The sequence below is a fragment of the Notolepis coatsorum genome (assembly GCF_963971535.1).
Source record: "Notolepis coatsorum genome assembly, chromosome: 20".
NCBI classification, from domain to species: domain Eukaryota; kingdom Metazoa; phylum Chordata; class Actinopteri; order Aulopiformes; family Paralepididae; genus Notolepis; species Notolepis coatsorum.
In genome coordinates, this window is record NC_140184.1 from 45,789,056 (window position 1) to 45,803,322 (window position 14,267).

General features: G+C 43.8%; 1 protein-coding gene across 3 annotated transcripts in view; it reads left to right on the forward strand.

The window, feature by feature from the left end:
* Positions 1-483: 483 nt before the first annotated feature.
* Positions 484-14,267, forward strand: part of shf (Src homology 2 domain containing F) — a 221,125-nt gene continuing 207,341 nt past the window's right edge. For all 3 annotated transcript variants that reach the window (XM_084337505.1, XM_084337503.1, XM_084337504.1), the window contains exon 1: positions 484-1,180. In XM_084337505.1, the coding sequence (XP_084193631.1) occupies positions 737-1,180 (444 nt within the window). In that variant the 5' untranslated portion in view covers positions 484-736. The remainder of the gene's footprint in view (positions 1,181-14,267) is intronic.

The following is a 14,267-nucleotide window of genomic DNA, read 5'->3' on the forward strand; positions in this document are numbered from 1 at the left end:
CCATTGGAAGAGCACCAATAGGGCACACCCTCTAATTTGTCGCCACTCAAAAGGATACTTTAGCGCGCGTTTTCAACCGTGGGGGCACCAGGGGGGGCGGAGTCCGCCAGTTGTCAGTTTAGATCTTTGATCACCAATAATGGTGTCAGTCTGCAACTGTTTATTGTTAATAAACTGATTATACATTTTTACATTTGTATTATTATAATTATTTTTAATTGTGTTGTTTTAATTGTTTTTAATATGTTAAATAGTTTTGACTACTCCTATTGTTGCACTTTCTTTAGTTTCTTATATTGTGTGATGTATTATTCTCGACATCATTGTAAATGAGAGTTTGCTCTCCACGGTCCATCGAGATAAAGATTGAATAAAAAAAAGGCCCGGTAGGTGGCAGTAATTGTTCTCAGGTAGACAGGACAGGGGGAGCGCTTGTTCCTCTCTTCTTGCACAAGCGCCCCTCATGTTGCGCAGTCTGGAAACCTGACGTGAAGAGAGAGAGTGGCCCAATATGTCAGAGGAGCGACAACAGTGTGACAGAGTTGCGGCGGATCACAAAGTGCGCTCGCCTTCTGAACATCACTGTTCTCAGTCGGAGTAGACGCGAGCCGGATAGACGCTCCGAGGACCCCCGCGGCGCGCCGCTCAGGAAAACATTCGGATTCGGGCCAACATTGACAGGAAAAGGTGGAACTATAACTACTATAAATTGACTTTTGAGCAATGCACTGGCAGCATGGCCAAGTGGTTCAAGGAACACCTAGGATTCAAAACTACCAAAGCACCACCTCCGGCGCCGCCGAAACCGGACTACAGACACCACCACGCCGGTGCGCCCGGTACCACGCCTGGCTACCAACCGCAGCCGAGCTCCGGGGCAACCTATCCGAGCCCGGCGCAGCCGGACATTCTCGCTGCTTACAAACTACAAAAGGAGCTGGACTTCGAAGACCCGTACACACCAGGTGGAAATATCTCGTTCGGTTCAACATTGAACAGTGTGGGGTCTCCGGACATAAAGTATGTCTCACCAAAGCACCGGCTCATAAAGGTGGAGACAATCGAAAAGGGCAACAACCCGGTGTCTCCGGGCGGCGGTATAACTGTGACCCAAGCTGTTGCTCTAGGCAGCGTCAAATCTCCCACTTCACCTCCCTCGGAAAATGAGAATAAAGAGAAGGTAAGCAGCGCAGCGTGAGGGGGGTACTACACACTAACACACACTTGACGTTCGGATTTCTATTTGGTAAATTATAACAAAATCACACATATTGGATAAGTTGTTATAAGGTACGTTTGATGCGACAGACCCCACACGCACGCACAAACACTGATAAATGTGCCTACCAACCTGACCTCATCAGGAATTAGTCATTGCAACCGGCAGAACTTGTTCTCGCAGACTGTACCACGGCTGTCCAGTGTTGCAAGTTTGTCTACTAATCCTCCTGAAGTACACTGAATGTGTTTGCTTCTATATGTTCCGGCTATGCTCTTGGGGAGAGTTATAGCTATTGTACAACTAAAAACAAGAGTGGTTATCAATTTAATATCAACATGGCATATATTGTTGTAAAAAATGGTTTATATCACTGTCAAAGTCATTGGAGTCCTAACTTTACATTGTGTTCTATCAAGCATGGGTTTGCTGGCATCGTCATTGTGAGTGCTGGTTGTCTCAAGACTTGTGATAGATCATCACATTGATTGTATGTCAATGTTTAATAGTCACAATCATGGTTTCTAGGCCCTTCCCCCTATTTAATTGTATAGGTCAATGGCTGTGATTTGAGCCCGTCTTCTTAGTGACCACTAACACACAGCAGCAGCGCCCACCTTATTTCGTCCTTCCTTTCCGCCTTGACCGTCTCCTCCAGAGGCGTTTAGTGCCACTATCAACAGGGAATTGGGTGACAGATGGCCAGAAAGCTTCCAGGCGGCGCTCGACAAGTGCCCTGAAGCACATACTGCCATGTCAAGCTCCTCAGGAATTCATTCATACACACGGACAGTGAGTGCTGGTTCGTTTTGGAGAAACCTGAGACGTTCAATGTCAGTGAGGTTAAAGGATGTATGAAGAGTGTGATCCAGCTGAGGAATGTCTGGCCAGGAGGAGGAGGAGGAGAAGAAGAAGGACGACCCAGGAAAAAAAGCATGATGAAGTGTAAAGATAGTCCACTATGTCCGACAACGTTCTAAACTTAAAGGGACACAAAAAAACAATGCTGATTTATTCTGCACATAATCTCACACACATCCAAACAATCTAAACAGTTTTGCACACATTCATTTAGTTTGACAGTTATTGAGAGTAAATTAGTTTGAATATGGCCACCAGTGATGTCATCGGGGACATTCAACCCTTGTGTTGTGTTAATTACAGCTCCATGAAATGGCGTAGATGAAAAAAAACAATACCCAATACCCTTAGGTCTTATAGGAACTACCTCATCATTTGACCTGTAATTAACGCAACACAAGGATTCAATGTTCCTGATGACATCACTGGTGGCCATATTCAAACTAATTTACACTCAATAATTGTCAAACTGAATGAATGTGTGCAAAACTGTAGTACGTTTTTTTTTTTATGTGTGTGAGATTATGTGCAAATAAATCGGCATTGTTTTTTGTGAAGTGCCACTTTAAGTGTTGGTTCTATTAGGTCGTCATGGCAGACGAGTAACGCAGTAGTGACACGTCTTGTTCAGTTGTATTCTAGTAATTTCTTCCTTCAAGTTACTTCCTCATCCCAGTGTTTACCTTCACACCTACTGTATATTGTGAGGTGTGGTCTGTTCACTGCCTTCTTTATTGCACAAGACTGTGTGTGTGTCAGTCATAAAGCCAGTTAGTGTTATGCATTCATGTTACACAATGTCAGCGACATGAGTACTGTGTGAAGGACGGTACAAAATAAATGATATGCTCAACACGTCACTACATACAGTAAAACTATTTTTGTCACACTGTATTTGTCCATTTTTCTGTTCAAATACTGCCCGAAACAAGGGCAGAATACTACTGAAGTTCATAAAACAGCAGGCTTCGTTTTTGTTTCAAATTATAGTTATAGCTTATCATAATTCCTTGGGTATTAAAATCCACGACCCCCTCCTGAAAAAAGAATAGAATTGAAGTTGAACAATATAAGACGAGATGATTCTTTGTCTGTTGGTACAGAAATGTGTTTTGTGTTGGAACACAGTACTGCGTTACAAAAAGGAAAATACAAGACAACCATGTTACCGAATAGATGGATACAGACAAGACAATGTAATTAACCCCTTCCTTCCTTAATAATAATAATAATAGATTGAATTTTAAGAGAGAAGCGCCTTTCTCAGACTCAAGGACACTGTACAAGGAAAGGATGGAAAAAAAATTAAAATAAGAAATAAAATTGAAAAAAAAATATAATAAAATATCTGTGTATAGTAACAACAATAAAAAACAAATAAGATAAGAGATAAAAAAATAAAAAAGGAGGCAAGTTCTGTCCAATTGTATGAAGTGGTTGAAATTAACAAACAAACAAACAACAAAACAAAACAACGGAATCTGTGGCTTAAAAAAAATTCTTCCCAATCAACGTTATTCATTTTTATGTGGCACAGTCTCATATGTCCAAGGTTATTTTGTATTGCACAGCCATTTTATATTGCACTGTCCTGTGTAAGTAGCGACAACATTTGTATCCTTCTTGTTAAGTAGGCTTATTGAATGTGGCACAAATGTAGTTTAAAAAAAATGTCAGTTTCTACTTGTGGGATCTGAAGCATGTGATGCTATTATACCAGAAGATGATGCCGTACTGGATAACACTCTGGATAGTAGAACAATAGTATCATATTGATATTGTAATATGAAGCATGTAATATATACATTGCAATGCAAAGGTTGCAACATATTGCCATTAATAAATGGCAGTCACATTTCACTCAAGGCCAGAGAAATATATAGCCTAATACATCATCAATGGTAGACAGAGTAATACCATAGGCTTACGCTAGTATCGCATGCAGACGTGCCTCTACACCTGTACCACGTCACACAGGCTGCGAAACAGCTCTGCCCCAAGTGCCTTATTAACACAAACGGACTTGGGACTGCAACCCACGTTTGAAAGAAAATGCAGTAATAACTTTGAATTGCATGTATCATATGATCACAAGTAATTCTATGCAAGTCCAAGTCAAGTCTGAAGTCTTTGAGCTAGAGTCCAGTCCAAGTCAAGTCTTTGAGCTAGAGGTCAAGTCTTTGAACTAGAGTCCAAGTCAAGTCTCAAGTATTTGAGCTAGAGTCCAAGTCAAGTCAAGTATTTGAGCTAGAGTCCAAGTCAAATGAGCTAGAGTCCAAGTCAAGTCTCTAGTCTTTGGGGCACAAGTCCAAATAAATTCTTTGGTCACGAGGAATAATACATGTTTAATCTGCTGTGCATCAGGTTAGAAATAACTGCTGTACAAGATAGTTATTTCTATGCACTTTGTTTTTCATGTTGATTATCTCTAATTTATGTATGTTTACCATTTCAGAAATCTTGAAGACAATTATTTTATATCAAGAGAGACTTCAGAGCTTTAGTCCAAAATAGAACACTGGAGCACACAGATTAAAGGCAATAAACATTATTTACAACTAACATTAACACTTTGAGAGCCAGCCACGAGAAATCTCGTTAGTTCATGCCATGCGCTGAGTGCCAAGAACGAGAAATCTCGTTATTTAATTGTTATTTTTTTTTTATGATCGATTTCCATCATTTTTCATCAATATAGCCTCACGTTATCAGTGGGGATCTATCTGAGCTCGAACAGGGAAAATACCGCCCCCTATCGTCTCTCCGGATGGTATTGCACCCATTGGATTGGACTGAATGAAATGGATGGGGAAAAAAGAGTCCGGAATCCACATTTTACTTGTCAGGCATGTAACCGGAGACGATCCCATTCATTGCCGAGCTGCAGAACAGCGTGGAATATGTGTTTCCAGTACCCAGCATTGGATCAATAAACGCGATCGATATTTGGAATGGCAATCAGGAATTGGAATAATCTTTTTGGAGAACATCTGATCTGAGGTAAGGAATCTATTTGACCAGTCTTCGGATAATCAGAGTTTTTTCACCTATATCTCAGCGTGTCCCATATGTGTGTGTGGCTGTGAGTGTGTGTGTGTGCTGATCAGGAAATAAGAGAATCGATTTTTCAGCCCGCTTCTCTAGCGTGCATAAGTACTCATATACTATCGATAATCTAGCGTTTATTTGAAAACGATTCATAAATAGGCCGAAAAATGACAACGTGTTTTGTGTATTCCAGTAAAGCGCGATTCCTGCAGAATCTTTTTTTTTTCTGTAAGTTTAAAAAAACGAGCGTTTTTCAAAATGGTATAAAACGGAAATGTAACTATTAAAAAAACAATCCGTTTAGACAATGTTGACTGCAAGCAAGTCATTGATAAGCGACGGGCGTATTAGACACATAGGCATCATTTAAGATATAGTTTATGCGTTCGCAAATGTGCTCGCCCTCCCATTGACTACAGCGTTGGCACTCAAGCGCTAAATCGTGCGCCCCCTGCTGGCACTCAAAGTGGTAAGAGGATTTGGAAATTATTTGGAATGTTTTTATCTACATTCTCTACTGGTATCTAGGGCTGACCCCTATTGGTCGAAAGGGGCCGTAGTCGACTGGCCAACCTCTTAGTCGAATATATATATATAAAAAAATATATATATATTTTTTATTATTCTTTCCAAAAGAAAAGAGGCCTAGAAGCGTGGCTAACGCTAATGGCACGCATACAGGGAGCGAAATTAACTTTTTGACTCACCGGCCAGTAAGGCTGAGCCCGAACCCTGTTTTTAGGGTTCGAACGTTCGCCAGGGTTTATCGAACGAACGTTCGAACGTTCGTTTTTTGTAATTCTTTTAATAATAAAAAAAAATTATAAAAAAAAATTTTTATATAATTTTTTTTTTTTGTATTATAGATCCTACGGAGGGCGGCATTGCACAATCTATTGGTGAAAAAACATGTTGTTTACAGTGGTGGCTGTTCATGTAAACATGTAATTAAACAAAGCACTCAGAAGAAAATAAACAAGCTACTGAGTACTGCATAAAGTTCCTACTTATGATAAACAATAGCCCTTGCACACCGCAGTCACGTAAGGGGCTAGATAAACAAATGCATTCGTTTTGTGGCATTAAGTACGTTATATAGTTAGTGTTACACGTTCAATAACAGGTATTCACTCTTGGTCGACGGGAAGGAGAGAGGCGCGCGCCTCTGCTCCTTCCACCGATTACCTCGGAACGGGGGACGACAGAGAGACACCGGCAGGGTTCCGCCGGGCTCAGAGGCACTGAAAGAGGATTTCACCCATCTAATGAACACACTAGACTAGACAAATATAGTCAAGTCAAGAGTTTTAATTGTCACGGCATACAAGTATACAATGAAATGCGGGTGGTCTTGCCCGCGACGATGTGCAATACAGTGGTACAACACAATAGAATCCAATAAGTGTGCGTGTGTGCGGCGTGAGTGTGTGCCCGCTCGTGTTAAAGTGGCTGCTAGTGTGTGAGCGTGCACAGCGTGCGTGTCGTGTGTGTGCTCGTGTGTGCTTGTGTGTGGATAGTTCAGCGTTCCGTGGCACTCAATGTTCATTGTTCAAGGCTCTGATGGCCTGGGGGAAGAAGCTGAGCCTAAGCCTCTCCGTCCTAGTAGCTGGGGTTCGCAGGCGTCTGCCTGACCTCAGCAGCTGGAACAGGCTGTTATTGGGGTGGTGGGGGTCTTTCATTATTCTGCAGGCTCTGGATTTGCACCTCTTGTTGTATAGAACCTGCAGGGGAGGTAGCGCAATACCCGTGGTACGCTCGGCTGAGCGCACCACTCTGTAGGGCCTTCTTGTCCTGTGCCGTGCTGTTTCCATACCAGGCAGTGATGTTTCCGGTCAAGATGCTCTCTACAGCTCCTGAGTAGAAGGACTGGAGTATCTTCCCCGATACTCTGAACTTCCTTAACTGTCTCAGGTGGTAGAGGCACTGCTTCGCTTTCTTTACTACTGTGTCTATGTGTGTTGACCATGTCAGATCCTCTGAGATGTGGACCCCCAGGTAGGGCTGGGCGATAAAACGATAACGATAACTATCGCGATAAATTATTTCCTCGAAATAAACATGAAACGTGGTCGCAAAGTTTCGATATATCGATTTTCCAAGCTTGGCTCCGTTCAGCCTCGGCTCAGCACACTCACTAACAACAACCAGCGTTACGTGATGACGTACTTACGCACAACAGCTAACAACCAATCAGTGAAGGAGATGGCCGAGACCCGGAAGGAGGTAGGACTCACTCAACAACAAGGCTTGCTAGGCTAATTAGCTTGCACGGTGGCGTTTTATATATTTACGTGCCGAGTATGTGTGTGTTTTGAATTCTGAGGCCACGTTTATGGTAGTGTGGGATATACAGTGGACGCCGTTTCAATATATTGTGGCGGAAGAGAGTATTTTAGTGTCATATTTAGCACATTGTCATGGAATACATCGCTTAGAACCAACAGGCTGGCTAGGATAACTAGCTTGCACGGCACGGTTTTATATATTTACGTGCCGAGTATGTGTGTTTTGAATTCTGAGGCCACGTTTATGGTAGTGTGGGATATACAGTGGACGCCGTTTCAATATATTGTGGCGGAAGAGAGTATTTTAGTGTCATATTTATTGTCATGAGATACTCCGCTTGTCGGCTAACGTGCGCAGACTGATGACGACATCAACTCGACTTGAGACATTCGCAGCAGCATAAGAAGTTAATTAAACTTGACGGACATTATATCGACGATAATTATCAATATCGAATTATATGAAAATTATTTTATAATTTTATCGCGATAACGTTTTTGGTCATATCGCCCAGCCCTACCCCCAGGTACTTAAAGCTGCTCACCCTGTCCACGGTAGCCCCGTTAATCATCAGTGGTGTGTGTGTCTCCTGCTGTCCTCTCCTATAATCCACGATCAGCTCCTTGGTTTTACCAATGTTCAGGAGCAGGCTGTTGTCCTGGCACCAGCGTTCCAGTACCTCAACCTCCTCCCGGTAGGCCTTCTCGTCGTTGTCCGAGATCAGCCCCACCACCACCGTGTCGTCTGCGAACTTCACTATGGAGTTGGAGCTGAACTTGGCCACACAATCGTGTGTGTGTAGAGTGAGTACAGCAGGGGGCTTAGAACACAGCCCTGGGGGGACCCGATGCTCAGGGTGATGGTGTTGGAGGTCTGACCCCCCACCCTGACCGCCTGGGGTCTTTCACTCAAAGTCCAGTACCCAGGCGCTCAGGGCGGAGCTCAGACCCAGCTCGATCAGCTTGTCCACCAGTCTGGTGGGGACTATGGTGTTGAACGCTGAGCTGTAGTCAATGAACAACAGTCTCACATGGCCCCCCTTCTGACGGTCAAGGTGGGAGAGAGTGCTGTGCAGTACCTGGGAGACCGCGTCGTCAGTGGACCTGTTTGTCCTGTATGCAAATTGCATAGGGTCCATATCACTGGGGAGGGAGGCACAAATGTGGTCCTTGACCAGCCTCTCGAAACATTTCATGACCACAGAGGTGAGTGCCACCGGTCTGTAGTCATTTGGACATGTTGGGGAGGGTTTCTTCGGTACAGGGATGATGGTAGACATCTTGAAGCAGGCAGGGACCACTGACTCCGCCAGGGATTGATTAAATATGGCGGTGAACACCGGGGCAAGCTGGTTGGCACAGGACTTAAAGGCCAACCTTCACGTTGTATTTTTGTTCAATAAACAATGTGGACTAGGCCAACGGTGACTTTCATGAAGAAGGAAAAAAAAGTATTGAAATTGACCCAGTTTTAGCGTTTTTATCAAACATTTTGTCTGCCCAACACAATCACCATGCACATGGATATTTTAATCAATGGTTCATAACGTGCGTGTGTAATCTAAATTATCTCGTCACAACAGGTGCAGGGCACCAGGGGGCTCACCAGGGGGCGCTGAGAGTCACACACAGCTAGTGGCAGGCACTGCAGGCAGAGAGCCTTGCTACCATAGATATATGCTTGCTACTACTAGCCGAATGAAAATGTATCTGTGCTCCGTGATTATAGCCATCCATCTATAAAGCTAACCACTATTTGTAAAAGCCACAACCACGTTACCATATTTGTAATAATGTAAATCATTGTGTCGTTGTACACATATTGTGTTTATAACGTTAGTAGCTAACATAGCTTAGCTTGGTAGCTATTGTGCTAACAACATATCCCGACATCCGGCTCGCTGGCCGGCATGAACGGCCGACCCAAAATGGTTCTCTCCTCTCTGTGCACCCCGTCCCCGCGGGTGCCCTGCCGGGGGGCCCGTGGACGCGGCGGCGGCGGCCGTGGGGTGCTCGAGCCCGTAAAGGCTAGTGGTACACGATAGCTATGGGCTAACTAGCGCTGCGGGCTCGGGCGCCCTGCGGCCGCCATTGTTGTCGCGTCCACGGGCTCCTCCGCGGGACACCCGCGGGGACGGGGGCACACAAAGAGGAGAGAACCACCCGCAGGGACGGCGGGCTATAGGCTAACGTCAGTGTAGTGGTCCCGACTGTAGCAGGGACGGCGGAGCTATAGGCTAACTGTGATGCACCGAGTGGGCCACCATTGATCTAGTACTATGACCCGGACGGACATAAGGCATACGTTTCCTGAAGTGACGTCATGGCCGTGCTAGCGTCTGATAAGCTTTTAGATTCGGCTCATTAATATGCACCTGTAGTGACGTCGGCGTTTGATAAGCTTTTTTGATTCGCGCGTGCATGTTATTCGTGCGTGGATCTTTTTAACTCTTTCGGATTGGCATTTCCGGTGTCAAATGGAAAAAAATAAATAATGAAATTATATACCAATGATGTAAACTACCCATAATTGATCAGTAGGGTTTAACCTGGATGTTGGGCTTTAAGTATGCGTCCTGTTATACCATCTGGGCCAGCAGCCTTCCTGGTGTTCACCTGCATAAATGCTCTTCTCACACTGTGTTCCGACAACGAGAGAGCGCCCCCGCCCCCCCACGGTTGCCCCCCCCCCCCCTCCACAACAGCCGGCGCGCCAGTGACGTCACTAGCCAGAGGGCTAGCGGCGACACTGTCTACACCGAACCGAGCGTAGAAGGAGTTGAGTTTGTCCGCGAGAGAGGCGTCGTCGCTCCCCATCAAGATGTATCCATCCAGTGGACCAATTGCATGCTTTTGCAGAGGACAAGAAGCCTTCAGTCGACTCCGTCAGGCATTAAGCACCCCCACATTTAAAAAAATATTATACCATTTTTATTTTTTCGACCAATAGTCGACTAACGGCAAATTTTGGCCAATCATAGTCGACCATCCAAATCTTTAGTCGGGGACAGCCCTACTGGTATCAATACAGTCACTTTAAAATATAATACTGCCCTGCAATATGGTAAAAAGACAGCTTTGCTGCCTTTATCTATTGTTACCTTGATATTGGACATGTAGCCTACCAAACCACTTGAAGGACGCTACATATGATTTGCCTTTTCCAATAGGACTTATTTTTCCAAAAATCATCAATGAAGACAATCTTTACCAAGTAATAAATTGTTTGCAATTATACTGGGGCAGCACACTGTTGAATGAAGTTGGGTACAGATAGAGGGAGACTGGTGCGTTATGCATAAAGCTCAACAGGACTCTTTTATCCATCCATTATTTGCTCTCTCCCTCATGCTTCTCAAAAATGTTAAAAACAGGTAGCGTAGTGAGTGGAAGCCAATTTCACTGGCGAAATTCTATTTAATTAATTGAGCATATCGCATATCGCTATAAAACAAATGGCAACCAGTGCACGTTAGAGGAAAAACTAGACCTGACTTTTTCGGATTACAGGGGCATCACCAGGCGATTTCTCCCCAATTTGCACTAGTGCCACCAAGTAAAATATGAACACACACTTCCCGAAAAAGGTTGCATATGCGATCAATGTACTCAGTCTAAAGCCCTGAATTAAGGTTATGAATAGTCAGCCATGCTCAAAATGCAGTAAATTATAATAACATAATATTAACATAATAACATAACGTAATATTAATATAACATCACATTTAAAGGATAAGGCCGGTGTAATTATATTTACAGAAGTCATATAACTATTGTTTTCCAAAAAACATTAAAACAAGTCACAGAGCCCAACTTTACTGAATTACTGTATAAAGTGAATTGAGTGTTCATCACAGTGATTAATTATACTAACCAAAGCAAACAGTACATGCAGAATGGTGGCTGGGGTGCATTGGTAGTAGTAGTAGTAGTTGTTGTGGTGGTGATGATGATGATAACATTGGTTAATGTTACCTACTGTTATCAGTAGCAACCATGTGAGTTGCAGTAGCTGTATGAATTGGCTTACCTCATATTAGCTATCAACTTTATGTGGACTCACTCCACTGATCTCTCTTTGGTGATGGTGCCGGAAGGCCACGCATCGAGGGCCTGGCCAAACTTGATTGGTTTTCGGTAAATTGGTTTATATTAATTTCATCTTGCCATAATCATATTAGGTCCACTAGTATACGTCTACATTATTGCAAAAAATAACTTGGTTGAAAATGTGTTTTCAAGATTCAAGAGGTATATTTGTCACATACATACCAGGGCATGCAGTGAAATGCGGGTGGTCATGCCCGCATCGATTGCGCAATAATACTAATAATAAAATAGACATAAAAAAACATGTAATAAGAAGACAAGATGTGCATGATAAAAATAGACATGCTAAATTCCTGAGAAGCCACAGGGACCTATGTACACTACTATACAATATACAGTTTTAACTCTCATTATGCTATACTTGCTATATCTAAACTATACTATATAAAGTATTAAAGTGACCTTTATATTCCTCATTCCTTTTAAAGTGACCTTTCCATTTAGTTTAAAGCGATTGCAGCATGTGTGTTGTATGTGTGCTCATGTGTACTTGTGTGTGGAGAGTAGGGCTGACCTTCGAATATTCTTTTGGAATTCGAAGCTTCAGGGCCGAGATTCGATTTTAATTCGAAGCTTCGAGATTAAAAAATAAAAAATATGTTGTGGGACTTGTACAGCACTTTGTTCAACTTTGTCAGTGCTGTAAAGTTTAAACCTTTTTAAATCTTAGACAAACAAAACACTTTGCTTTCATGGAATATTGTAAGCCGTCATTTGAGGCTTTATAAAAGCAGCACAATGAACACATCTGTCAGTGCAGAGTCCGACCTCATCTTAAATAACAAACAGCATTGCTTGTTGTAGTTAACAAAGAGAGGCAGAGTTGATTTTGCCATCTGCTGAGCGCACCACTCTCTGGAGGGCCTTTCTGTCCTGTGCCGTGCTGTTTCCAAACCAGGCAGTGATGTTTCCAGTCAGAATGCTCTACAGCCCCGGAATAGAAGGAGTGGAGTATCTTCCCCGATACTCTGAACTTCCTTAACACAATGGCCGCCAACAACGAGTCAACTCGTTATAGCCCGCCAATCGTTGGACGCCAACAACGAGTATAACGAGTATACTTGTTGTTGGATCGTTATTTCTTTTATTCGCTATTTCCATTCATAATTTATCCTGCTGTGCTGTGGAAATGTGTGGCACTCTGTCTGAGATCGCATCGGTCCGATACCGCTGCCTGGTGGTATGCGGCCGATGTTGCACTTACTTTCTGAAGGAAGTTTGACTCTGTGCGTCATTGAATGTCTTCCGGGCGGAGTTATCTTGTAACGTGGATCAAGATACACTCGATTGCATTGAATCGCCTTCGGGACGCCAGAATCATTATGCTTTTGGGGGTTATGGCGTGGGCCAAATGGACATACGATCTAGCAGATGGCAATCAAATAATTGGAATATTCTTTTTGCAGTCTCATCGGCCACAGGTAAGAGCAATCTAACGTTAATTTCAGCTTGGTTGTCCATTGCCATCAGAGCCATCGCTCTGATCAACATATGCTGATGTACTAACGAATGCCGTTATTTGACAATCAATTAATCATAAACGACCCCCCCCCCCCTTTCACGCATGCATGATGGAACACAATATACCGATAATATGCATTTGATTTTTTTTTAAATTGTAGCGTGTATAGGGACGAAATGCCACGGTATAAAACGACAATGTATGGATGGAAAAAAGATTCCTTTTTCATATCTTGAACGATAGATACCCGATGTCAAATGGGCCATAGTATTGCATATATAGCTATAATATTTAAATAGTTATAGCCCTGTAAACAAGGTGAGCGACTCCCACCGTTTACAGTGATGGCGTCAGCTGCTAAGGATGAGGCTATTGCGTGGCAGTCAATGTGTTAACTGTCACAGGTGATAGAGGCGCTGTTTTGCCTTTTTTACCACATAATCTATGCGTGTTGACCATGTCAGGTCCGCCTGAATACTTTTACCAACGGATTTCCAGTTCCGCGTTCGCGTTCTGTGCTCTGATTGGCCACTGACGTTTCTGGTCGCGCCAATCGTGTGACGCCTGTTTCTTTCACCGGTTAAGCTTAGGCACTCTTTCGAAGTTGGTTAAGGTTAGAGTTTGTCTTAGAGCAGGGCGATAGAACACCAGCCCTGATTCCATACTCTAACCTTAACCAACTTCGAAAGAGTCGCCTAAGCTTAACCAGTGATAAACTAGGCGTTAGGTAGTTTGCTGCTGTTCGAGGCGGAAATGGGCGCGACACGCGATTGGGCGCACACGTCACATGACCAGAAACGTCGGTGGCCAATCAGATCGCAGAACGCGAACGCGGAACTGGAAATCCTTTGGTAAAAGAATAGACGCGTCAGGTCCTCTGTGATGTGGACTCGCAGCGTAGGGCTGACGCGGTATGACATTTTCTCACCGCGGTTGTGTGTGTGGCTAATCACTGCGGGATGCGGTGACTTTTTTTTATTTGTAATATTTTTTTTACTATACCTGTATATCTTTTTATTACAACACTTTGCCGCCCGACCGCCTGTTACTGTTCCGCAACTGTAGCTACTTCCGGGGTAGGCCCTGATTGGCCCCGACAGGCACGTGACAGGCGCGGCCACGCCCCCGCGGCAGCCTCAGGACGCACAACTTTCTCTGCCGCGCGGCACGCTCCGCGGCAACATTATGTAGTAATACGCCCTTTTTCACTATCCAGAAATAGCTCAATTGGCAGCGTTGCATTGGTGTGGATCCTACCGTCCGTTGCTGGCGAGTTCGATTC